The following is a 25,822-nucleotide window of genomic DNA, read 5'->3' as shown; positions in this document are numbered from 1 at the left end:
ATCGGTTAACAGGTTGCCCAAAAGTATGCCAAATTTCTAATTAGATTGGTTAATTTGTATTTGTCAAATTGCAATATTGCATGTCCCAGATTCTCACAGTGACTCTAAGGTAAAAGACAAAACAAAACATTAATTGCATATGGCAAGACAATCCGAGTGAGCGGCTAAGGGGGATGGGGTTGGGGGTGGGAGTGGGTAGGCCTTGCGGTTGCATTTCGTGACGACGATGATAAGAGCCGTAATGATGATGCCGACTTGTGGAGGAGCTTCGCTCTATCTGGATATCTACCTGTCTGTCTCTGTTTTATTGTACCGCCCCTTCTCTTTTTTCCGTTTCCGAAATGGAATTTGTGTGCACAGAAAAAAATACTGTGGTATTTATTATAAATGCTTATGTGCTTGTAAACAAACTGAAAAGTCTATGTGCTACAGAGGAGCCCGCTTAAATGGCACTAGGACTGCAAACAGTAAAAAGAAAATTATCTAAGTATGGGTAGATTTTTTTTCTGTGTGCTGAGATTGGGGTAACTTAGCCATATTCCGCCTCGTTTCGTTTCGTTTGTCTGACTGTGACATGAAAAATTAATGCAACATGTCGGCGGCGGCAATGGTGAAAGTTGTAAGCGGCAATCGCAGCGCATGCTTTTCAAGGTCTTTCCTTAGGTGTTGCCCCCCGCCACTACCAGCCACGCCCCCTTTTTCCCGACTTTTTCGCATTTTCCAACGCTTTTCCTCTCCATCCTTTCGCTTGAACTCCTCGAGCGGTTTGAGGTTAGTGCAACTTGTTGGCTGGAGTGAAACAAGTATTTTGATTGAAACCTCGTTGTCTGATACGGATGCGATACATTGAGGGGAAATCGATTACAAATTGGAGCACGCTCCACTTGCAATCAGTTGAAGGGTTTCAAGGGGCGGCTAAATTGGGTTACTGATATCCCAATTGAGTTTGGGCGAAACTCTACCTTCGGCAGTAATTGGAGCCTATTAAAGCTTGATAAACTCGGCAGGGATATTTATTAGTTCTCTACGAAAGTCACACAATATTTCTTATCGATTTACTTGTTGGTAAATCATTTGCATAGTTGTATGATAATCAGAAATCCTTTTAAAAATCGGTATTAAAAGAGCATGGATAATGAAATTTAATTCCTTTTACACATTTATAAGAGTTTATCCGATAATCTTGCATTAGATTAAGGGGCAGTCTTAAAGGAAATAAACCTCATCTGCCATTAAATGCAAATCTCGTGACATTTCGAGCTCCGCCTCGTAATGAATGTGTTGATTCCCAAATCATTCGATATGCAAATCTCTGTCAAATCTCGGTTCAAATTTTGCAATTTCACCTTTCGAGTGCCGGATCTTTCATTTCCATATTTCGAAACTGTTTTGGCCACCAAAACCCCAAACCCCCAAACGAAACCACAGCAAGACCCCTTCACCGATTTTTCCTTCTAGCCAAATTGCTCCAATTGCTAATAAGGCTCACTCGAAAGCCACAGCCAAAATCCAAGTCGTTAGCAATGCCAATTGCGCTCAGACACTTCGGAACAATCGGAATCCGAGCCCGGCGTTGATTCAGACGATTTTCATTTCGATTTCCATTACCATTAGCATTTCCCTGCCATTTCCATTCCCGTTTCCATTGTCCGATTTTCAGTGGCTGACGCATGTCAGCACAACCATGCAAAAGTGCAACAGCAAGAGCAACTGCAACTGCAAGAGCAATGTGCAATGTGCAACCTGCAACTCGCAACTCGCAACTGCAATTTGCACAACGAGCAGTGAAAATTAAATCATTAAAATTGCGACACTAAAAAATGCCAATTAAACACGATTGGGAATTTTTGCAGTGCCAAAACAAGAAATTACAGATTACGCGATAGATCAAAAAAACCAACAAGCCGCGGAAATGCGATGGAGGAGCCAAAGAAGAAGAAGAGGAGGACGGAACTGAGTCGAGGAAAGCCACAAATTAGATGTTGAAAGATATACACGAAACTCCTCCAATTGCACCTAATCTTTTGGGGAGAGAAAAGCGAACAACAAAAACAAAAACGAGGGAACTTGTCGACTGATGGCGAAAACAATGTTAACAAAAAATAGCATTTAAGGAGAAAGTGCGCATACCAACAGCCAAAGTTTTACAGTCTAACAATTACAGCATGATGACGCTGAAAGCCGACGATGATGATGATGGCGCTGCTGATGATGAAGATTGTGGGGAATAACCGGAAAGAAAGGCCGCCGAGATGCACAGATACTCTATGGGGAAGAGCGATTTGTGGGGAGTTTTTAAAGAAGAAGTTCCTGATAAGATATGACATGATATGAGAACTGAAAGTTGCGGAACCACATATATATTTTTAAATTTCCCAATACGAAATCTCTTCGATCTCTACGCTTAATTCGCTTCCTTCTTCGTGTAATTAATCACTTATATGTTTTATTCGCACGGTTTTCCGGATATATTAATCAAATTATTCAAGTTTACCTAAGTAATGGCGAACATATTGAATTATGCAAGTAAAGATAATTTATTTATTAAAGGCTTAAATACAATTTTATATTTACTATGGTAGATCAATGATTTTATCCAAAGAGTATTTACAAACAGGATTACATTTGAGTAGAAAATCCACAATCATTACGAATTAAGCCAGAAGAGGACGACTTACGCTGGTCAAAAGGGGAAAGATGAGGCTGTGGCCGCAAGAGAAGTAGCCAAAGGAGGTGGAGGAACACGTTTAAATGAGGTAAAATCCGCCTCGGGATTGTAAAAAAAAGAGAGTGGAGACGGCGTGGCTAAAAATATCCAAGATGCATCTGGCAGATACAAAACGAGTACACCTAACCGAATCAAAGGCTGGAATTCCGCGTATTCGACCAATTGGAGTGACACTGACGATGCAGTTCATCGACCGGCAGTGCTAACTAATAACCGGATACAACAGATGCAAATGCAACCTCTCAGATACTTCTTATTATGAGTGATAACCAATTGACACTGTTGCAGGACACTGCCTCCTCAGGCAGCCCCATCTCAACCTTAATTAAAACAAGTCGGTCTGGCATGAAGCGAATAAAAGAGATGAAGACGGATCTGTAACCGATATCCAAGGGCTGTGGAAAAAACCCGATCTTCTGCTCATGATGCTTTCTGCAACGTTTTAATTGCCCCACTTTTTACTGGCTTGTCCCTGACTGAAGCTCGGACCCTGAAAAGTGTTCATGCCCTTCCATCTCTTGATACTAAATAGCAATAAAAACGAGTTCAGAAGCGGAGGGACGAACTGAAACCCAGAAGTGACACTGATTCGAATTCTTTTGCTTGTCTAGGCGAATCCACTTTGCTGTGGCAGCAGGAAAGATTTTAATAAAAAAAGGCCCAACTGATATATTCAAAAATAAATGGTTGCAAGTTGATCTAAAAGGTTATTTAGAGTGCAGCTTCAATGTTTATTGATTTAAAATTAACAGCATCTATATCATATATTACAAGTTATTTTTGTGAATCAAATTTTGAAGCTATAGACCACAGCAAATCAAAGATATGAAATTCAAATATCAGAGCCTGAACTTTGTCTAACCGACAAATTCTAACCCCTTATGTTTGACTCCACGAAATAAAACCATTTCCTGACCAACAAACCCGCAATAAAATCCCCCCAAAAACACTCTACGGCTTAGTTGATGATGGACGACAAGCCGAAGAACTAGAGTAACAACCAGAACGTTCAATTTGTGCTAAAACTTAAAAAACTTCGAATTGCTGGGAGGCGATGAGGAGGGAAAGCCCACCAACATTCCATCAAAATATGTGGCACAAACCGATTTAGCCCACCATCTTAAACTCAATTCAAGTCAAGGCGATAGAAGCTGCAGTTTTGTTCGGTTTGGTTTTGTATTCCCTAAAAGCTCAGCATTTACACTGGAGTTAAATAAAGAAAATAAAATGAATTTACTTGCTATTGGGATTGAAACACATTTATACAATACCTAATTCGAGCAAACATTAAGAATGAAAATACTATTTTTATATACACCTTTTACCCATTTAAATTTTTATATATTTTTGGTACCCAGCTTACGCACATGCACAGTGCAAATGTGAAAATGTGCAGTGAGTTTCACCACAATATCTCAAACACAGCGAACATGAATGTCAGCATTTGCTTTGGATTTTCCGCAACTAGAACTTGTCAGAGGGGGTGGTGGGCTGTCCCATCCACCCACTGTTTGAAATCCAACTAAGCAGCAAGCATCAAATGCAATTCAAATTGAAATCTTTACAATGCATACAGCATTTTCGGGCTTTATTTTCCAGTGTCTCCACTTTCTGCCTTTTTTCTTGTGCATGCAAGAAACCCGAAGCCGTGGCAGTTAAAACAGGGAACCAACTAAAGCCGCTTTTGCGCGGGTACTTTGACTAAGGAATCATCTATTTATAGAAAATATTCAATTATTTTGTCTGCCTTTTATGTGAAATTGAATGTCATTTCAGTATCAAATTAATTTATATTATTTAAAAATACCCCCTTATACTCCTAAGATTGTAGGGTATTTAAGAAAAAAACGAGTCCAATGCAAAGACAACTAGAAGAGACATAGAGCTTTGGGATTTGATCTCGCCACAAACGGCAAAAGCCTTCACAAAAGAATCTTGAACTCAAAATGGGTAAAGGCACAGATACAAATGCACTTACAGATACAAATGCAGAGCCACCCGCTTCGCCACACAGATACTTCAATACCTGGCCCGACTAGTTTCAAATGTCTTTTTTCCACTACGAAAGCCTGCAATGCTTTTCCAAAGATTCTAACTCCACATCCTCCTGCTTTACTTTGTTTTTTTTTTGCACTCAAAACATTTATGGTCTGATAAGAGCCACAGGACAGCAACATCAACGGCCACAACGTTGACATAGATACGTTCATTGAATTGGGTTAGCTTTCTTCCCCCGTTCTCATCACGGATTGTTCTTATACCCTTGCAGGGGGTATATTGGTTTTAGGCAGAAGTTTGCTCACAGTAGAGAAGACCTTTGCCACCATATAAAGTTCATATGTATGTATATGTTATTAGTCAGTATAAATAGCCCAGTTCATATATACATGTCCGTCCGTCCGTTTCTACGCAAACAAGTTTATCAGTTATAAAGCTATCTGCATAAAAATACCTATTTTTGCTGGCATAGCATATGTAATATTGTATGTTAGTAATTTATAGTTCGGAGCGGGTTGGATTGGTCTAGTATATCATATAGCTGCCATAGGAATAATCAAAAGAAATGTACCTTGGTTGGGTTTCTTAGTCGGAATACATAATATTTTTATAATCTTTGCTTACTGAAAGGGTATAAAAGCTTCACCATGCCAAAGCTGGCTTCCTTTTCGGTTGTATTTTTTTCGGTTTTCTGCCTTCGGGGCTAACATTTTTCTCTGCTGTCGAGAAAGACTATGAGAGATTGGCTAGGAAAAGGATGCGATTACTTTGATTTCCGTTCGGGGGTATCGGATTTTTATTGACCTTGATCTTTGTGGAATTTATTCATTTATACTAATGCTTCTCACTTTGCATATCTTTTCAGGTGAGTGCATCTGGTTCTGCATCTCCATTCAATACATTACAGATAATGATCTAACGGTTATTTGGCCTTTGACAAATTCATATGATAATGTCATACATCTGTGATTCAAATTGAATAAATGTCATTCAACTTATGGGTAAGAAGTTAATGGTTTGCAATGTGTTTAAGCGTAAGATGTGAATTTACCTTCTTACTTTTTTACCCGTAATATTGCATACATATTATATATCATAAATAAACTTATTTAACTCATTAAATTCTTTAAAATATGACTAAAACTAAATATTAAATCTTAGTTAGTTGTATTCCATATGGATAACATAAACGAATTTGATGGTTCAGAGCATATAAATACCTACTTAACTCATTCCTGCGAATCGCCACACCACGCAATCCTTTTGATTAGATCTAAGTTTAGAGAAATTAGCTCAAATTGTTTCAAATGCCACACAGCAACAAAATAAAAATAAGATCAACAACTGGAAAATCCCACACACACAGATGCTGTGCCTCGAATCGCAATTCCAATTGCAATTTCTTCTTTTTCTCTGGTTACATGCAGCTACTCTCTTCCTCTTGTTCATCCTCTGTCTCTTTCTCTGTCTAAAGTGGCCAGTTTCGGATTTATTCCACTGATACACAGATACACTGAGAATCTTTTTGTAATCTAATGCCATATATAAAATGATATGTTAATTAAGTGATTCTATTTTAGTTCTCAACTTCGAAAGACTAAAATATTTATATTTTAACTTTAAATCCTAAATGTATAATCTTCTGGCTCCATACATTTGTTTCCGGCTACTGCTCAATGATAATATTTTTTGTTTTCTGTGTGCACCTTTTACACCCCCTTAAATCGCCACCTCCTTGCCCTGGAATTCAGAACGAGTTGCAAGTCGCCGCTGCATCGCTAACAAAGCCACTCGACAACTGAAAAAATGTGGCCAGGCGAAGTGTTGATGATGGAGAGGGGTATTCTTTTTACCCGAAAGGGGTTTCCAGCTTTTATTGGGGGGAGGTGCTGATGCTGCTGCAGAAGAGAGAGCGGCAGATTGGCTAACTGGCAATTTGAAGACTCGGGCAAGGCGACCAGTTGCAGAACTGCTTCTGCTTCTGATGCTGGATGCCGAATGTCAAACGCTGCCTTCTCGCATGACAAGTGGCCCGCAACTAAATCGTTGCAGCAGCAACAAGTGCACTTGAAACAACTAAATTTTATTTAGTTCTATATTTTAGTGTTCCATATTGTTTGCAGTGCATTTTAAGACGATTGTTGTTAATAGAACAACACTTTACAGTGTATACATACATCGTTTTATACGTTTACAACAAATGTTTCGACATTTAGTTTCCCATTCCACGTTTGCACACCGATCACACTCTGGAGTTGATTTTATTTACAGTGTAGAGCAACAGCAGAGGCAGCAGCAGCTGTAAAACGAGCTTTGGTAGAAAGACCGAGGCCAAGACCCGGCTTTGCTCAGTTTTCCTCCACGGGTTTTTCTTTATTTTTCACAAGCTCCTTTGTGCATTTCAATTTATTGCCCCAGAACAACAATTCAAGAGTTCTGTACTAACTGCACCCACACACCCAAAACTCTGCTCCCCCCGAAAACAAACGTGCCCCTATCCCGAAGCGAAATTGCTCTGGTTAAAAATAACATTTGATGCTAGCACTTGAAATTATGCGTATGCCTGCTGCAAAAATATTTCGCTTGCAGCGCCATCTGTTGTCTGAGTGACCTGATTTTTGAAGTGATGATGTTCTATGGGTTAGCTGGCTTTTTCAAATATTTTTATGGAGTGTTCTCCTTAGCATGCACATCATAGCATGTAAATAAAGGAATTGGCCCATGTTTGCCATTTTCCAGGTAAAAAATTCGGTTAAAATAACACACAAGGAATAGTTCAGAAAATAGTTTTAAATTTGGTACACGTTTGACATTTAGAATTTAATAATTTATATTTATAAAACTGAGACATACATAGACTAAATCTCTATTACATAGTTGCATCTGAAGTAAATGCTATTCAAATGAATGGTCTACAGAATGCACCTTACTCCAAAGACGTAAACAATGGAGTCGAGCCACCAACTCAACTCTCCCAATTTGCGACTATTAGTTGGCACGGAACAGGTTGCTTTGGCTCTGGACCAAAAATGCCCAAATTCGATGTTGATTCAATCAATAGCGGCGAAACACGTGAACTTTGAACTGACCTAGCCCACAAAGAGTCAAAGAGAAGTGGAAGTGCGGAGAGAAATCGAGAAAAGGGAAACGAATCGAATTGAATTGAAAACGGTGCACGAAAGTGCAACAAGAGGCATGCAACAAGGGAAAGGTAAACATACGGACGAAAAGATTTAAATAAAACCGATGAGAGTAATATAAAAATAATAATAATAATAATTAAATATTTATTCTAATAGGGATTTTGAAAATGTACAAATGGGAGGAATAACTTTAAGATAAATAAATAATTTTATCAAAACTATAATACATAAAAGCAAAATTTGTGCCCTTTTATTTTGTACATTTTAATAATTTGTATCTGTACAATTATTAAGTATTAATAACATAGATACTATTACTTTGAAGTTAACTATGCCACTGAAATACATTTGGGACCCTTTTTAACTGGCACTTCGAAAGCAATTGAAAGCGGGAGGGGTTTTCGAAAAAACGGCAATACTATATGACTGCATATATTGGTTTACGCAACGATATACGGCGCTTTTTGTGTGAAAGATACAATGCTGCTGAAATATTGAAATCAATTGCAGGTCTTTTTTTTGGGGGTTTTTAAAGCGCTTTTCTGCTGTTTTTTTCTTCGTTTTTTGATTAATTGGCAATGGCCAATGCAAATGCTGTTGGCCTTTTGGCTGGGACACAGATACAGATACACAGAGGCAAAGATACAGATACAGTTGCATTGTCAACGTTCCAAAACAGCCCCAGCAGCGTATGGCATACAATTTAAAAATGTATCCAAGAGATACATTACACATTACGGCCATGGCTTGCCAAGTCTTGACTTGGAAATTCCCTTCACTGCATTCTTTCCCACACCAAAAGCCAGACAAAAGAGCTGAGATACGTACGTACGTACGTATATACATACATACGTATGTTTGTACGATGTATATATGGAGAGGTGGCTTTTCGGGGCTATATATACAGATACTTTTCGGGCCTTTGGTCTTTGCTAGTTTTGGTTAGTTGACTGCAGGGCTTACAATATACCCAGTTTCCTCCAACCTCAGTATTTTCTGGCTGGGACTGAGTCGTCGCCGTAGTCATTCGCATTGTCGTAAATTTTATTGGAGTGTAGTGTAGCATCGTCATTATCATCATCGCGTTCATGATGATGCGACCTAACACAATTCTTACTTAGTTTGCATTTTAGCTTATTACTTTTGGGTTTTACTCGCTCTTAAAATAAAAAAAAAACACAAAAAAAAAAACCAATACCTTCAACCATAAAACGTTTCGCATTTCAAAGGCCACACATTATTATTATTTTCAGCTATTACTTTGGGGTATTTCTCAAAAGTTTTCAATTTATTTCTGTGTGGAAAACTGATACGACTCTGACTTGCCGTTCTGAGTTATTGCCTTAACATAAATGCTTGTGCTCAAAGTCTCCAATTACTTTTCATTTTTGGCATTCGCTTTGTCAAAGTTCAAATTGTTATCACTCGTTTTTGGGCTTTCGTCTTGGGTCTCTTTGGGGGTTATCAATAAGCATTTATGCTGCGGCTGAATTTTGAAATGGGAACTCAGATTTACGTTATAAGTTTGCTGTTTACTTTATTTATATACATACATACATTTATTTGTATACATATTTTTAATTTTCTCAGTATAAAACAGATATATTTTCTGAATATTTATTTATTAATTTTTTAATAAATACTTTATAATTTTTCAACAAAAACGTAAATAACAATATTATCGGAATTTAAAATCAATTTGTTCTTCAGAAGTTTTCTATTTCAAGATCCCAATTCCATTAGTAATTCACCAGAAATGCAAATTTCTCAGTATATTTTTGTGAATCGTGATATTTTGTCAAAACAAGCAAATACAAAGACCAACTGTTGAAAAACTTTTATAATTTTGAGGAACATAATGCAATTAAAAATAATTGCACAGCGAAAACTAGTTCACAAAATCAATTTCAAAATTGCTGAAACTCAGAAAAATATGCAAAACCGGGAAATCACACAAATTTTGCCAACTCAAATAGCTTTTATGATATTGTTTAAGAGAGGGCCTCTTGAACTCTTTCGGGTTTTGTAAACTCTCTTTGAATTCAAAAAGTGCACTGAGAGGAATGCCGGTTTTTGGTGCGAGTGTGTGAGTGTTCGAGTCGTATCTGTGTAGTTACTACGTTGCGGTGACGGTCGTTCGTTCGCATTTGTATCTCTCAGATAAATCGCTCTTACCCACCAGTGTGAGTAGTAAATATATTCCGCTCAGCTGTGCTGCGGGTCTACGTGTTTTTTGTTTTTCGTTTTATTTTTTTCTTTACTCGCCCAACAACAAATGACATATGCGGGGCCCCTGAGCGCAAAAGTATCTTCCAGTACCGCCTTCCAGTTTTGAGATACTTTTCGGGTTCCAATGAGAACGGACTTCGGGCTTCGAATCACGAGTCGCTTGCCGATTCGTATCGGCGGCTGCTGGCAGTCCGATATAAACTCTCAAACTGTACGGTTTGGTTTGGCAGTGCAGCTGAAAAGCGGAAAACTGAAGAGGAAAAGCGGCGAAGAGGGGATCGAGGAAGGGCAGCGCGTCGTGTGTTTTCATCCTCGTTCTGCAATAAACAATTGTTGTTCTACAAGTTTAAACAATTAAAAGTGAGTGTGGAAAAAGTGAAGCGAAAAATTCGCTTAAATCGGTTTCAAACATATTCAATACCTAATATTTTTTATATAATAAACCTTGCTATTCAAAAAAGTAAATTTTATGGAATTATAATAACTAAACAGTGAATACCAAGCCGAATGCTGGAAAGAAACCCAAACAATTAATTATAAAAAACGATCAACAAATTTACAAATATTCCACTTAAAAAACACAGTTTCATTGTTATTTCGTTCAACATCCTGTTTCATTATAACCAGAAAGCCATAATCGCTATAATCATAAATAATAATAACAATTTCATGTGACGTTTTAGTTAATTCTAAATAAAACGAATGAAAAGAAAGAAAATAGACAAGCAACAATACCCATCCACTTTTTTCAATTGTAATTTCCGGTGTAGCGGAATTTCACTGTGCATTGTGTGGGACTCTAAGTGTGGGTGAACGAGTGTGCAAAAGAGAATGAAGAAGGAAAAAAGAAAATCAGAAAAAAACATAAACAGCCCAGAACAACGTGCTCGTCTGTGTGTGTGAATAAGAAAACTGAGCCATATAGAAAAACATTTCTAAGAAAAGTGAAAAAATTGCCATTCGCTTATTGAATTTATAGCCAACTTTTGTATCCTTTGGCCCACGTTGAGGTTACATAAAGATCAGCAAAAACTAAACATATTCGTATTCTGCCCCTTGCGTTGGAGTCATCGTAAAAATGTTTTTCATATAATTAATACCCACAACATTGTCTATCAATGTTTATTTTCAGTTAATTATTTCCCTCGTCAATTAAAATAATTTCAAATTTTTTATAGTCCGTTTAAAAATGCTAATACGAATACTTAGTAGCTTAGTGAGTTAACTGATATTTTGCCATATATATGTATGTAAATTACGGTTCTAAGTTACTTAGACTTCGAACAATTCCATTGCATTTTAACTATGATAACAGTTCTCAGAAAAGTCTAAATTGCTCAATAATTTTCATTTTGATGTTTGTACTTGTGATTTCTTTCTGCAGTATCACATTTGTATTTCTATCAAGAATAGCTTGTATATATTTCTAAGCCCCAACGCAAGTAAAGCTGCTAAGCTACTAAGTAACAACCAAATGCCGATAAAGTCCCACAATCTCAAAGAAAGTTTAACTTTAATTGGCTTATCAAAGATTGAGTACAAGAACTGTGAACCGAAACTGACCTCACCTAATCTCAGTTGACTGCAGGAAAATATTTATCTGAGGTAATTTAACTAAGCTGCCCATCAATTTGGCTGGAAAACTTTGCAGCACCCAGAAACTCCAAGGTCGCAAAACTTTAATTAAACATAAACCAGTCCCAAGTAAAATAGAGTGCAGAGGCTCAGAGGTTTCCACTCCTCGAATGCCAGCTAATTAACATGGAAAATTTATCCAGAATCTGAGTATATATGTGTGTATATATCGTTTACTCATGGCAAACTTTGGCATGGATGGGGGGCGGCACCATAAGTTTCTAGAATTTATAGAGTCGAAAGCTTTCTATCGATAGATAAATATGGCGAGCGAGAAACAGATTTGGGTACTTGTAGATACAAAGAAGCAGCCGCAAACAAACGAAGGGGTATAATAAACAATTATGAATTATTTACTTGCTGCTATCGAATGCTAAACAACCGAATGCCTGTAACCTCAATCTGGGTCCAAAAAAGCAAATCACATATGTATCTAATGCATCATTCTACTTTTCAGTCTGTGGGCTAAGTGTAATACAAAAATCGAACATTGAAGCATTCCATTCAAACTAACAATCTAAGTGCAATACAAATAGTCCAGCTAAAATCGACGAGAATATTTACAGAAGCTGTGTTCATAAATAGATTTGCCCAAGCAACGCAAAACAAACCAATAAATGCAAATCAAATTAACTGTATAATCAGCAAAACAATTTAATACACATAACAAATAAGAATAAACTCAATAAGCGTTTAAAATAACAATACCAATTTTGTGCAATTTAAACAATAATATTATACATAATTTAAAAGCCTTAAAAAGGTTAACCGATTTTTGCTAACTACTTTTGCGCTAAATCAAAAATAAAAACCTAACACTTTATAAACTTCAAATAGCTAATTGTTATAAAATAAAATTTATAGAATTACCAGTAAATTAATAAAATACAAGGTTTTTAAAAAATATAAAATTGCTTAACAAAAATTAAATCAGCTTTAAATGAATTTTGCTGAGCCGGATTACTTTTGAAACACTTGAAGCTGAATTTTCACTTTTGTAAGTATGATAGTAAAACGAAATTCTTTTAAGAGTCTACGAATACTTTGTAAATCCAAAAACGTTATATCTTTGCTGCCTACGGAGTTTTCATATAATCTAATAGCAACATTAAAAGTGGGATTCTTTCAAGAATATCTATCGTCTGACTTGTTTTTATAAATATTTTGTTAATTTTATTTCCATTGTGTTAATGCGGTTAGTTTATTCAGTATAGTAAGTGGTAGTCAGGCTTACATTTATATGGGTCACCGAATTTTCACTTGTTTGTCAAGGAGATCTTTGTTATTGGCAGAAAAAGCAAATAGAAAAAAGGTATGGACATTTTTATAGTGAACCCTCGGTATCTGAGTGCTTTTCACATAAGAGGCTTACTAGACAAACAAAATCCCCATCAAATAAATTTAACTCAATTGCCCAAACATTCCCCAATGGCCGAGCGTTGATTGTAGATTGTTGATGATGTAGTTATTATTGTTGTTGAGGCTTACGTGCAAACTTTTATCTGCATTTAGATTTTTGACATACAAATTTATTGTTTATGCCCACGATAATATCAAGAAAGAACATGCAATTTAATAATTATACATTTTACGGTCTGTTTGAGTCTAGCCATTATACGTGTGAATTCGGTGAACTTTTTTACGCGGCCAAAGTTGCGTGTTTGTTTAGGCCCGAAAATCTCACCGTCGCTTTATTGCGGTTATTGACTTTAAACTCATTTCGCTTCCACGTCTTCATCTCTTTTATCTGTTTGGCCCACACACACTTGTCCATCGGCATTCTGGGCCCAATTTCCTTTTCGGTTTTGGGTGTGTTCGTCACATCAAAAAAAGTGGTACTAAAAATATATATAAATGTATGTGGGAAAAGGAAAAGAAGGAACAGAAATTAACATAATCAAATTTACTTTTGTACGCCGCGAACACGTTTCGTGGCCGAAAGAAGAAAAAGTGAAGACCATTATTTAATTTTCGTGTCAGTCGGCGCAATGCCCCAGCGAACGGCATTGAAGTATTGACAAACTGAGGGTTATTTACACCTGCCAGTTCGTTTGACAAGGTGAGCTTTACAACGGTCTATAAACAGATTTTGGCAAGAGTGTCGATTGAAACTATGTTTAGAACATGTCTTGCAATTACGATTGAGGAGGGTTCACCTAATAAAATCTTGGGATAGGCTTTCTGCAGTTGAATCAATTGTAATATACGTATAACATAACAGGGAATATAATTAAATCTCAGAATAGTTTTTTAATCATTACTCTAAATAATATGCAAAATTATAAATATAATATTATTATAAATACAACGGATATTTGATTTTCGGCTGGCTTTCATTTATTTGCCAGTATTTCCTTCGAAAAAGTTACGATCAATACAAAATTTACTGAACCACAATGCCCCTGTGGTCTAGGCTTTCGATTACATTTTCGAATCCTCTCGAGAACCAAAATTATAGTCAAAATTTGAAGTATCTGCCACAGGACGAGCATGCGGAAAATGTGTTGCCGCTTTACAGCAAACTTTCCTTGGACAACCAAGATTGGTTTGATCGGCCAGAAACAACCGCCTAGGTGCGCATGTCTTTCCCAGGAGCATTGCCTTTGGAGTCGGAGAAACCAAGTGGAAATCAAGCAGTTGGCAAAGCTGGTGGGCTACAACCCCGAGGAAATCGATGGCTTTCTTTTTAATCTTAGCCTACGGAACTATAATGATCTGCTGAAACCCAAGAGTTATAGATGGGATGGCTGCAATGTGCCCCTATGTTATCCTTATGTCTGTGATCGGTACATGGACATATTCGATAATCGTGGCAACTTACGAAATCCCATCCATACAAGGAGCCTGGATAGTTTACTTTCTCTACTGCAGGATTACTTGAATGGTGATTCGCCTTATGATCGAAAGAACTCGCCTATTGCGTATCCTTACGAACAGCAGGGGAAACATCCTTCAAGTATCGAAAGTGAGAAAGTTTTAAGTGAAGACATCGAATTCAGCGATTTACAAAGTAAGGGATCATCGGATTGGATCTATCAGATCCTTGGCAGTCCAAAGAAATCGAAAAGCAAGGAAAAAACGACCTCCCACCGAGAACCGCAACCGGTGGAGAGTCCAGAACTAGGATTTGAATTAGAATCAGAACCTCAAAAGGACAAAATGTATAGGAAAAGTAAGGCCTTTGGTCGGCACTCTGTTTTTCTTAATGATGAACTAGCCCTAGCTTATGCCAAGTCTTATGATTATGCGGAATATCTAATGAAAACCATGGGTCGACATCGTTTTAGGGACAGCTATATAGGTCCTGTGGGAGATTTAAGAACAGCACGTACTCGAATTCTTATAAGGGACTTAATCGCAAGAAAGGGAATGAACATAAGTGACAAAGATTTAAGCAAGGCCTTAAAAAAGGTCGATCTCGAGTGGAAAGGGTCGACACGTGCAGATAATAAACGTGAAATGAAGACCGCACGGGAGATTTCCAGGCTATACAATGCCATTGTTCAGTCGCCGTCAGATGACTCTATTAATTGGGGAATTATAGGTAATGTCAGGGAGAACTACCCAAAGGTTCCAAAAGCCTCGAAATCTCCCAGAAAATACTTTACCGGCCCAGACTCATTGCTTTTCCACGAACCTTTTAATCAAAAGAAGAACAGGACCGGGCAGCGGCCACATTCAAGGCATTCCCGGCTAAGTCCCGATTACAAACTCTCAAGTGCAAGGATAAAGCGATATATAAACACATCCATCAAGAAACCTATAGAGCAGGTCGAAGAAACGACTTCAATTTATTCGGCAAGGAGTGATGTGTAAAGCTTGCAGAGACGAGAGTCTTAAGATCCCTTGTCAGGTGGTTCCAAAATGTATTTCAAATTATATTAAACTAATTGGGCATAATGTAAAACGGTTTTTTTTCTGCTACTAAGTTTCCCATTATCCCAGCATGCTTTGAAAATTACAGTAGAGATATCATTCTAAATTTTAGTTTGGAAGTGGCAACCACAAAATTTGATCTTTCTTAAATTCCTGGTTTTCGGAACCCCAAGACGGTCAGGCCAAAATGAATAACTGCTGCTGTAGATCGCATAGCGATCGCACGGATCCCATGGCCTGTCTTCCTCAGTTTCCACGTCTGCAGCGGGTCCAAAGTTGTCGGCCATTTTTGGAGGGACGGAAGGCAGTCAGCTGTTGTGTTTCGGGCGAGAGGCGTTGGGGTCAGAGAAACGGTGGTATGATCCAGGTTCTGGCCAAGATGGTGAACAAGTCGTCCAGTACGGTCTGCCAATTCCTCCACCAATTGACACTGCAGGTCTTCGCGAGAATCCTATATCCTTTGATGATGGGTTGGAATACGCTGAAGGTACCCTTTGTTATACCCGACATCTGTGAGCTGTACTACGGGATATTCGACGAATGCGGTAACTTGAGGGGTTCCATTCCCACCAGGACGCTGCTTATCCTTATAACCATGATCCAGTACTTTCTCAATCTACCCAAGCGGTGTGGATGCAGAAGCCAGGCAGATGATTTGCGGAACGTTCACAGTCCCGGTTATTGTGGCAAAAATGCGATGACGCCATTCTCGGGACAGGGGATCACCCAAGAAGGACCATCGACGAGAAGTGAGGTGTGGGCGGGACTTAAGCGACTGGGATACGAAAGACGTGGCGATCTAGACAGTTATCCCTCGGATGAGTCCATTCCATATGGCTATGCACCCCATCGATGTCCTTGCCAGGCCGGGGATCCCAAAGTCCAAAGATCCGCACAGGGACTTACCTACCCCTATGCAAATAGGTCTAGGGCCTTGAGATCGTTGGTCTGCGCGGAGGAACTGGAAAGTCCCATGTTAGCCTGCGATTACAATCAGCGAACCCCAATGGCACCCATTTCACCGAAAGCAGCCCAATTTATTCACATCAATCACATCTCGAACCTATATGCTGCAGTCGTACAAAACCAACATACAAGACAACTATTTTCTGATGGAAGGCCGCCAAAGCCACGGGTAAGACAGTGCACTGAGAACCAAAACAGATTCTCCGGAGGTTTCATGATGCCCGAACCCTACTTCAATGGAATGCCATGGAGTTGGCTGCACAGAGATCCTCAGAGAATGATACGCCTGCCAAGTGGAGGCCTTCCTTCGGAAATCCCTCGTTACAGACGTCAGCCTTTGGATGAAGAGTACCACAGCTTTAAAAGTAGATATGAACACATGAGCAGACAGGACAGCCCTTTCAAAGAAAACAGCTTACTGCCCTTGGACTATTACCCATCTGAAAATAGACTTAGCCCAGGAAATAGGTTGCAATCGATAAGCTGGGAGAAGAAAATACTGGATCCTCAAAATCATCCTATGAAAAATATGTCCAATTATCTGGGACAAATTCCAGTTAAGCAACTAAGAAAAATTGAGTGGGAGGAGCTCTTAATTAAAAGAATTAATGAAGCAAAGAGCACCAAGGGAACTTTCGATTACTGGAGGGAGATGCTGGAGAGAAATAAGATGAGAACATTTCAACAAACAATAAAGGACATTCCAATATTCCCTGCCAAAGAGAGTGGGTATTCTCAAACAAGAAAACAGAGTGACCGCATTATAACGAAGAAAAGCAACAACTCCCTGAGATCACCAAGACATAACCAAAAGAAGTTGGAAATTGAAAAACCTGGGGTTTCAAAAAGGGCTAATAACAATCATAGAACTCAAATTTCCCCTCAACATCGAGTAAAACAACCTTATAGTAGCCAAGGGAAACAGACTTTAAAAAATCACCTCCAACCGGTTAAGCCCCAAGACATCAATAAGAATAAGTCTGTAGAGAAGACTCTGCGTTTGGCGAAGAATGAAATATTAACCAACCAAACTAAAAATCAACCAAAATATCCTGATCCCGAGGATTACAGAAGAGAAAGGGCTAGAAACCAAAGAATGAGTAGGAAAACTGCCGGAGAGTCTGTGATGCTAATAAAGCCGGCAAAAAGTATAATACGAAAGCCTGTGCACACTCAGTTAAATGGAATATCCCAGGAAGATATAACAAGTTTAAAGAAACAATTAGAGATGAACAAAAGTGATAAAAGGGTACGATTTCGTGTTGCCATGCCTTACGGCTTTGAAAGAGAAACGCCAGCAGAAGATCCGAAAAGAAAAACCAATTGCAAAAATAAAAAACTTGAAAGGTGCGTTTTTCCTGAAGGTGGAGATCAGATACCAAAGCAGTTCAGTAAGCTCGATAGTCAAGATAAAAGTGCTACAAAAAGTGTATTTTCCCAAAGATCGGGAAAGTCAGGGGAACGAGGTTTCAGAAAAAAGCGATTGCATTCAATTGATGTTACAGAACTGCCCACACATAGTAAACGACCTGCGATGGGTTCTCAAAGTAAATACCATATTGGAAATGCCAAAACGAAACCTAACAAACCCCTCGGTAGAAGCTGTAAAATTCAGCCCAAAGTATTGCATTCCAGAGAGGAAACTAAGGACGTGGAGACACTGAAGAACAGAGTGAAGCGAAGAAAGTCATTAGGTTATTTGTTATGATAGCAGCGTTCTCGTAATCTATTTATCTATTGGATTGATGTAATTCCCAATATTTACCTGAATTATCTAAGATCAATATGAGCTATATGGTATATTTTTGTTACTAAGCTTAAGCACCGATTGTATAGAGATACCACGCCTGACCGCCTATTAAATTTTCGTTTTAAAAGTGCGCTTGTTTGACTGGAGCTACCCAAACTCATCTAGTTTGTGGGGAAAAAGGGAAATGCTCACTAGCATTGATTGAAAGCCGCAACACTGCAGCACAGTTGTGGTGAAGTTGGTTGCGCTTTTCCGCATTTCATTTGGGTCCAAAGCACCGATAATAATAACGTTCATGATGCGTCCAGTGCCTGGCCGCTGAAAAGGGTTTCCTTTAAACAGAGCTACTAATCGAAGCTTTCTTTACTCCTCTGGAGTGAAGTTAGTTGAAAATCTCCCTTTTCCTACCACTTTTTCGAATATTTTTGTGTTTGAAACTGGCTTTCAGGTCGCTGGGTTGCTTTTACTGTACTTTGGGGGCCATAACGTGTCCCTCCCCCTAAAACTCCTTATATATGTGTGCATAAGAGCTGAAGGCCGTGAGCCAAAAGGCAAACGTTTTGTGGGAAGACCGCAATTTTCCGCTAAAGCCGAGAGTCGTATTGGTAACAAGTGCCTCTCACTTTATTGGCCCCTGGGTGGGCCTATCAAATTGGATGGTGGTGGAGCCGGGTTTCAGGAAGAAACCGATTAGATATTCATACGAGATTTTAGTAGCGGAACAGCCTAAGTTCGCTGCATAAATTTTAAATAAATTGTACCAAATTAGTAGCTGGAATATGGCTTACAGCGTGAGTATCGCAGCTTGACTTTAATATCTAGATAGTAAGTAGAAAGAAGTGGGCTTTAATGAATATTCATTGATATACATCGAATTTGATTTATGTTAGAGAACCTATTCAAAACAGCTATGGTACCAAGTCGCAGCATCATAGCAACCCCGGGGACCGAGTTCCTTGAGGTTTCCAACCTTCCAACCACCCAGAAAGTTTCACCCACAACTTTCCACTTACTGTGACCACTCTTCACGCACACTCTAACATCCAACATCCAACGTCTAACAGCCCAAAGTCTTCCCCTCCTGCTCGCACAGTCGCCATGGTGCTTATCAGTCTGATGTGACTGTGATGATAATAATTCAGAGTCAAATATCTCGCGACGTCTAGTGGCCAAGTCATGATTTATGGGATTCCATTCGAGACTTAAACAATACGATAATTATTTATTAGAGTGGCGACCCTTCTGCAATCCCATCAGTGCTTTGTGAGCGCAGCAGCAAACACACAAATATGTGTATATAAATAATAAGTTTTTGTTTGGCTGCAATGACTTTGCCCAGTTACTGAATCCCGGGCCCCTCATGCGGCAATTTATAATGTTGAGTGCCAAGCAGTTAGGAGGGATCCTCTTCGTAGATATCTATGTACACATGTATATGCGTTGCTACATTTCTCCATAAACGATAGAATGTATACATGTAGTATGTATGTATATAGGGAGCACCAAGAGTAGACAGAAAAGAGTCGCCCTGACAAAACCAGTTGGAAATGGCCTGGCAAACGGAATTTATTGCAATGGAGTGCTGAAAACTAAATCATCATCTTCCAACCAGATCCAGTCCCAGTCCCATGGTTATCCATGGCACCCAGATGGGGGGCCAGAATAATTGATACACTCTCCCCCCAGCTCATTTAATATTTATGCGCATTTAGCCGGGCACTTTTTCCATGCGAAATCGCTGGTTTTGTTGTGCAATAGTTTGCAGTTGGCCTATGCGTAAGTATGCGCAAAATAAATACATTTTTTATATCCATTTTATTATTTTTGGCTCTGCTGGTAGGCATAAATTATGCGCAATATTTAACGCCTTTCAAACGGAAAAAAAATGAAGAAAAAGAAACAAACGAGATTCGGAGAAAAACCATGCAGAAACCTTAAGCAGGCATCTATAAAATAAAAGTAAATTGGTTGTCCGGCTTTGGTTTCCCCAACATCCGTATCCGGGGCATTTGCTTTTCACATTTTTTCCCCCCTTTTTCCTTTTTTCTTTTATATACATATATATATATATATTTTCTGTGCGTTTTTCCTTTGCTCGTGTCGAGTCGTTCAAGCTGTGGCATAATTTTTACGCATTTGCTCGGACCCCCAGGCAAAAGTGTTGATAAAAAAAATGTATAATACGAACGGGGGCGATAGAGCAGGGTGGGCGTGGCGGCACACGCATAGACTTCCTGCTTGAACTACTACAAAAAATAAATAATAAAGAAAAATGCTAGAGCCGGGCAAAAAGTTAAACAATTCATGGTCGCCGCTTTATGCTTTATACGCAAAACTTTGGTCCTTGATTTCGCATGTCAAAGCATCTCCACTCTTTTCCCTCGACTTTGTGTGCGGAGGAACGCTTATCTTCGCCGGCAGCCAAGTCGCACATCGGCGAACTAGAATTTTGGTTGAACATGCCCTTATGAATCAATGATGCTCTGTTGATCAATTTGGTTAACTTAACTTCAGAAATGGTTGTTACATAGGGAAATGTTTATATTTGGTGCTTCATTTCTTTACCACATTGGCCTAAACCTTTCTGTTAACTATATGAATATCATAAAACTTAGTCAAAGATAATAATTAATTGTTAATTGTGCACTTTGTATATAACATATTAGCGTGAAAATAACTTTACAATTTTGTTTTATGCAAAAGTGAGGGTAACACCTAATTCGTCCTAGCCACTTTGATAGATCGCACATTTCTGCTTGTTTTATGTTTATTTGTTTGGGGCCGCGTCGTTTGCCAAAAACCAAGGCTGTCTGTCTATATATCTGCGATGTCCCTGCCGCTTCCCCTCCCCACTTTCTGTGAGGGGGAAGGAGGGGAGGCTCCACTTGCTTGCCGTCCCTCTCGGCCGTACAGAAGCTATCTCTTTCGCCTCACTGCAAGTTCGTTTTGTGTGCGGCCAAAATCCACTTAAATCGATAAAAACTATCAAATCTGTGCGGGGCGTGTGCCTTAGTTGTCGGTTTTATTTTTTTCATTCCCATTTTCCCATTTTTTTTTTTTTTGTGTGCCTCTCCCTTCTCCGGCGGAGTCTGAAGCCGGAGCTTCGTCACTCATACGCCATGTGCGCCGTCTCCAGCGTCGTCGCCACTCATTTTTCGCCCATGTTGCGTATGTTGTCAAGTCTCTTCCGTTTGGTGCCGCTCACTGGAGCAGTGTTTGTTTTTCTCTGTGTATGTGTGTTAGCCTTTTTTCTTGGCATCGGCCATCGAAATTGTGCTCAGCATTATTGTTGTTGCCGCTGGCATGTCCGTTTTGGCATGGACTTGGCCCAAACTCATTGTTTGGGGGAATCCCATTCCCCGTTTAGTTAGATTCTGCTCTCCTTTTTCTTTTTTTTTTTTCTATTTGTTCGGGGTGGTTCGGTTAGGCAGCAGCAGCATTTCCGCTCTTTTCCGCTGTTGTCAAGCAGCTAACACACACCATCGCACATGTGTGTGAGCTTATAGGCGCCGGCATTCGAAACTTACCCCCCAATACGAACCCCACCCAAAAATCCAAGTGAGATATGGGTGCCCTCCTCGAAACTATAATGCTAAATGACAAAATATGACAAATTATAATAAAAAGAAGGAAAGAAGCTCTGCGAAAAAGAATCTTTTATATGCATATTCGTTCAGCGGATTTTTTGACATTTGTCATGGAAATCTTTCCATTCCGCTGATTCGTCTTTTGTCTGGCCAATTTTGCGGTCGCCTCACATGACAGCCAGTTGGGCCTCCACTTGTGGAGGCATACTTCCCGAAAAGCCTGCATTAATACAAATATCACGCACTCGTAAATGTTCCTTTTATAGGCATTGCGTGCCGAGATTTTACAATGGCTATGAAAATAAAGAAACACTCGAATAAAGATTAACAATAATCGCAGCTAATCATAGTGCAATTATGTGTCACTCGAACATGTCGACAGTTGTTTTCGCGCAGAGATTATAAAAGCCACTAAATATTATTAAACTCGGCTTACTATTGTTTATGGGAAACATATTTTCTAAATTTCAAACAAACTCGCTTAGCTACACTTTTATAATTTTCACTTCAGGTTGCCTGTTATTATTTCATTTTCCAATTTTGCAGGCCAAAAAGTAAAAAAGCCTCTTGATTTTATTTGTTTGACACACATTTCCAATTATTTTTTGTATGAAAGTTTCCATCAACTTTTTAGTATGTCAACTGCAGTGAAGTATAACTCAATTTTCACGACTTTACAAGAACCAATTAAAGGTCCCAGTAGCTTTCAATTTACAACAATTGAAACACCTAAAAAACCAAAGCAATATTTAACGCTTTATTAAGAAAAACTTGATATTACAATCAAAAGTTATTAACTTTCAGCAGTAAAAAACAAAAAACCTGTGACCAAGTTTGATGGGGAAAGAAGGTAAAGCGGCGGTGGTGAAGGGTTGGTGGGGTAAATCCCCTCTTGACAAAAAGTAGATCTGGTTATAATTGGGGGAAAAACCTCACGCCAAGCAAAGTTTCCAATTAGAGAGCGAGTGGATGAACAATTTGTGCCTTTATTTCGTTTTTGCTTGTCGGAAAATGCCAAGCTTGAAGTTTTCCCAGTTTTGGTTTAGTTATTTTATATACATATATATTTGCCAGTGTTTATGGGGCTGTTTTTTAATATGTGTTTGGCCAAAGCAATTTGCTCACATGGTGCAAACTGGTGCACACAAACAAAAACCGAACTTTATAAACTAATAAACTCAGCCGTCGAATACAAGTACCCCGCCCCTTTTAGCCCGCCTTTCACTCCCTGAGTTTCGATTAAATTTTTGTTTAGGTATTTTTGCCGCACTTATTTTATTTATTTTTTTCCCCTTTTTTTTGCTGCACAGTGCTCTTTCCTCGTAGCTCAACAATCGGAAAATTGCTGCAGCAATTTTTGTGTGCTCCATAAATATTTCTCGAACATTTTTTGGGGTCTCCCTGCTGGCCTTCTTTTTTTTTGTCCCCCCAATGCAGCGATTGTCGTTCGCCATATGCAACTAGCAATTTGGGATATTTCCCACAATCTCCTAAAATCACACAGAGCCAGACATGGATGCACCTCAAGGCATTTGTTGTCGTTGGAGATTTGCAAGCAGATTGAAAATTGATTAAGTTGCTGATGAAATAGAACCGAAACCGGTTACTCGACTAAGGGGATTATTTAGCCAAGTGCAGGGAAAATTGTTTGGGAACATTATCAGTAAATACGCAAATAAATTGAACAATTTGAAAGTTAATAGAGCTGTGGTACCAATCGTGTTGCGTATCTTTTTAAACAAATTTCCACGTTCCCATTATCTGTTCTTTTTGTTTTTTGAAATGTCTTTATGGCCGTTTGGTTGGTTTTTTCTTACTGAAAAAAATGTTTAATTTTAAGACTCCCTTTTTTATTAATCGTAATTTCCCCATGCTGCTAATTACATGCTCCACAGCTTGCCCACATTTAATTTGGCCTTTTTGTTTGCAGTTTTAATTTTTCACTCCAACAAACTACAATTGCAAAATTACAAAATTTTATATATAGTGCAACGAAGGCGGAATGGAAATTCCTACCAATTAGTGCAGGGAAGGGAGAAACAGAAGGAAAAACTGTTGCAGTTAAGGAATGCAATTATCAAAAAGGCCAAAACCAGCAGGGCCATATCAGAAAGCGAGCACAGTCGTCCACACCGAACTACGAAAATGCAAATGAGCAAACAGTGCCGTCTCTTTCTACCACCCTAGCTCGCTCTCTTTCGCTCTCAGTGTGCGGCACAATGATTGCTGCATTTATGAGATAAGTTTTTACTGTCGACAACAATTAAATTACATTTTAGAGTTTATGGCCTTCGTCGCCGAGTCGCTTCTGTCGCCAAACTTCAATAAATTCTAATAATTTATTTCATTACCGAAGTGTGTGCGCATGTGTGTGTGTGTGTCCTGCAACTGTTGTAAGTGTAATTTCTGCTGCATTTAGTTTGTATGGAATGGCAAAAAATGGGAGCACACAGACAATAGGGCCATAAAAATGCGACTTTCCTTGTGTATGATTGTTAGAAAAAATGTATTTATTCCTCTGTGGAAATGCAGTTATCTAATATGCCTCCAGTTTCGTATTATGACTTCAACAAGTATAGGAATATAATTAGTATTCTGCTTAAAATAGCAAACTCATTTTAAAAACGAATCCTACTTTTGGTTATCTAAACTGTGACTACAAATTCTACTTCTACATGTAGATTGAAAGTGCGTATCTCTTCTGCATTATTTTCCGAATTTAGTTGGCTTTGTATTTTCCCGCGTTAGTTTTCATAACAAATTGATTATCATTACGGTCAAAAACTATTTATTCGACCCGCATGTTGCGGCTGAATTATTTGCATTTCGAGCATGGTCATAATGCGACGCCTGCACCCGCATCAAATTCGGGTGGTGGTGAGTCCAAGGGCGTTCATTTAGTCATTTGTGTGGCTTAACATGCCCCTTCGACACTAAGCGGGCCACGCCCCCAGCACAACGCCCCCGTGCTAGTTAGTTATCGGAAAATTGAAAAACCGCATTGCATGTGTGTCTATCTGCACCAGTATTTCCCTCTGTCTGTTGGATTTCCCCGCCAATCGCACTGGGTTTTCGGATTATTTTGGCGTGCCACTGGGCGTGTTAAACATGCATTTTCCGATACCATATACCATATACCATTGTAGATGCAAACAGATATCCTTGGCACTCGGGGAACATTTTAATTAGTGGGGTCCTTCAACCCTGACTAATGGACATAGGGCAATGTGTGTGAGTAGCCATGCAATCTGCTAACTGAAAGGCACGAGCAGTGATTTCGGTGTGGCTTTAAAGTCCCAGAAGTTCACGAACATATCAAAGTGCTTTAACTAATGATTAACTTTTTAATAACAATCGAATAGGTGTTCTGTTATTTAACTATTTTCGTGAAGTATCTCTATTCGTAAACCTGAGTCATCAACCTGCTCACATGCCACACAGCGCCTCGGCAAAAAATAAAAATGTAGTTGACTTTATGCAATAGCAGTAATTAGCCGCCAACGCTGCCACAAATTGTAGTTGCATTGTTTTTATTACGCCGCCTTATGCAACTGAAGATAAAGCAAAAAGTACAGCAGTGAAAAATGCAAACAATAACCAGAAATACCAAAAAACCAAATCATTAACATACTCGCAGTGTGTTGTGTGTGTGTGTGTCTGTAATTAAACGAAGAAGCTGGCCAATACAACAGGTTGTTCGGTTGTTAGTGGCCAATTTGTTGCATACACTAAAATCTTGTCTTGTCTTGTTTTATTTTTTTGGGGGGTTTTATTTTCGTGTAAGTTAGTCAGGAAATTATTGAGGTATTCGGTGGGAGACTTATGCAATTAACTGGTGCTGCAGCATGTGAGACATGTTGCATGTTGCAGGTGGCATTTTGCCGGTTGTTGGTTGGCTGGCCTGAATTGA

General features: G+C 38.9%; 3 protein-coding genes across 3 annotated transcripts in view; all 3 read left to right on the top strand.

The window, feature by feature from the left end:
• The window catches only part of LOC122614976 (fibronectin type-III domain-containing protein 3A), a 117,811-nt gene that overhangs the window by 46,198 nt on the left and 45,791 nt on the right, over positions 1–25,822 (top strand).
• On the top strand, positions 14,077–15,635 carry LOC122614979. Its single transcript, XM_043789782.1, has one exon. It carries the CDS (start codon positions 14,224–14,226, stop codon positions 15,547–15,549), a length of 1,326 nt encoding a protein of 441 aa, XP_043645717.1. The 5' UTR covers positions 14,077–14,223; the 3' UTR covers positions 15,550–15,635.
• Positions 15,700–18,443, top strand: LOC122614978. Its single transcript, XM_043789781.1, has one exon. It carries the CDS (start codon positions 15,797–15,799, stop codon positions 18,281–18,283), a length of 2,487 nt encoding a protein of 828 aa, XP_043645716.1. The 5' UTR covers positions 15,700–15,796; the 3' UTR covers positions 18,284–18,443.

The sequence above is a fragment of the Drosophila teissieri genome, chromosome 2R (assembly GCF_016746235.2).
Source record: "Drosophila teissieri strain GT53w chromosome 2R, Prin_Dtei_1.1, whole genome shotgun sequence".
In the NCBI taxonomy this organism is placed as follows: Eukaryota; Metazoa; Arthropoda; class Insecta; order Diptera; family Drosophilidae; genus Drosophila; species Drosophila teissieri.
The sequence above is the reverse complement of the archived record's forward strand: the minus strand, read 5'-3'. Positions and strand labels throughout refer to the sequence as shown.

Bases quoted from the DNA above. Each gene is read 5' to 3' on its own strand.
- LOC122614979 (XM_043789782.1), top strand. From the start codon at position 14,224: ATGCGGAAAATGTGTTGCCGCTTTACAGCAAACTTTCCTTGGACAACC.
- LOC122614978 (XM_043789781.1), top strand. From the start codon at position 15,797: ATGAATAACTGCTGCTGTAGATCGCATAGCGATCGCACGGATCCCATG.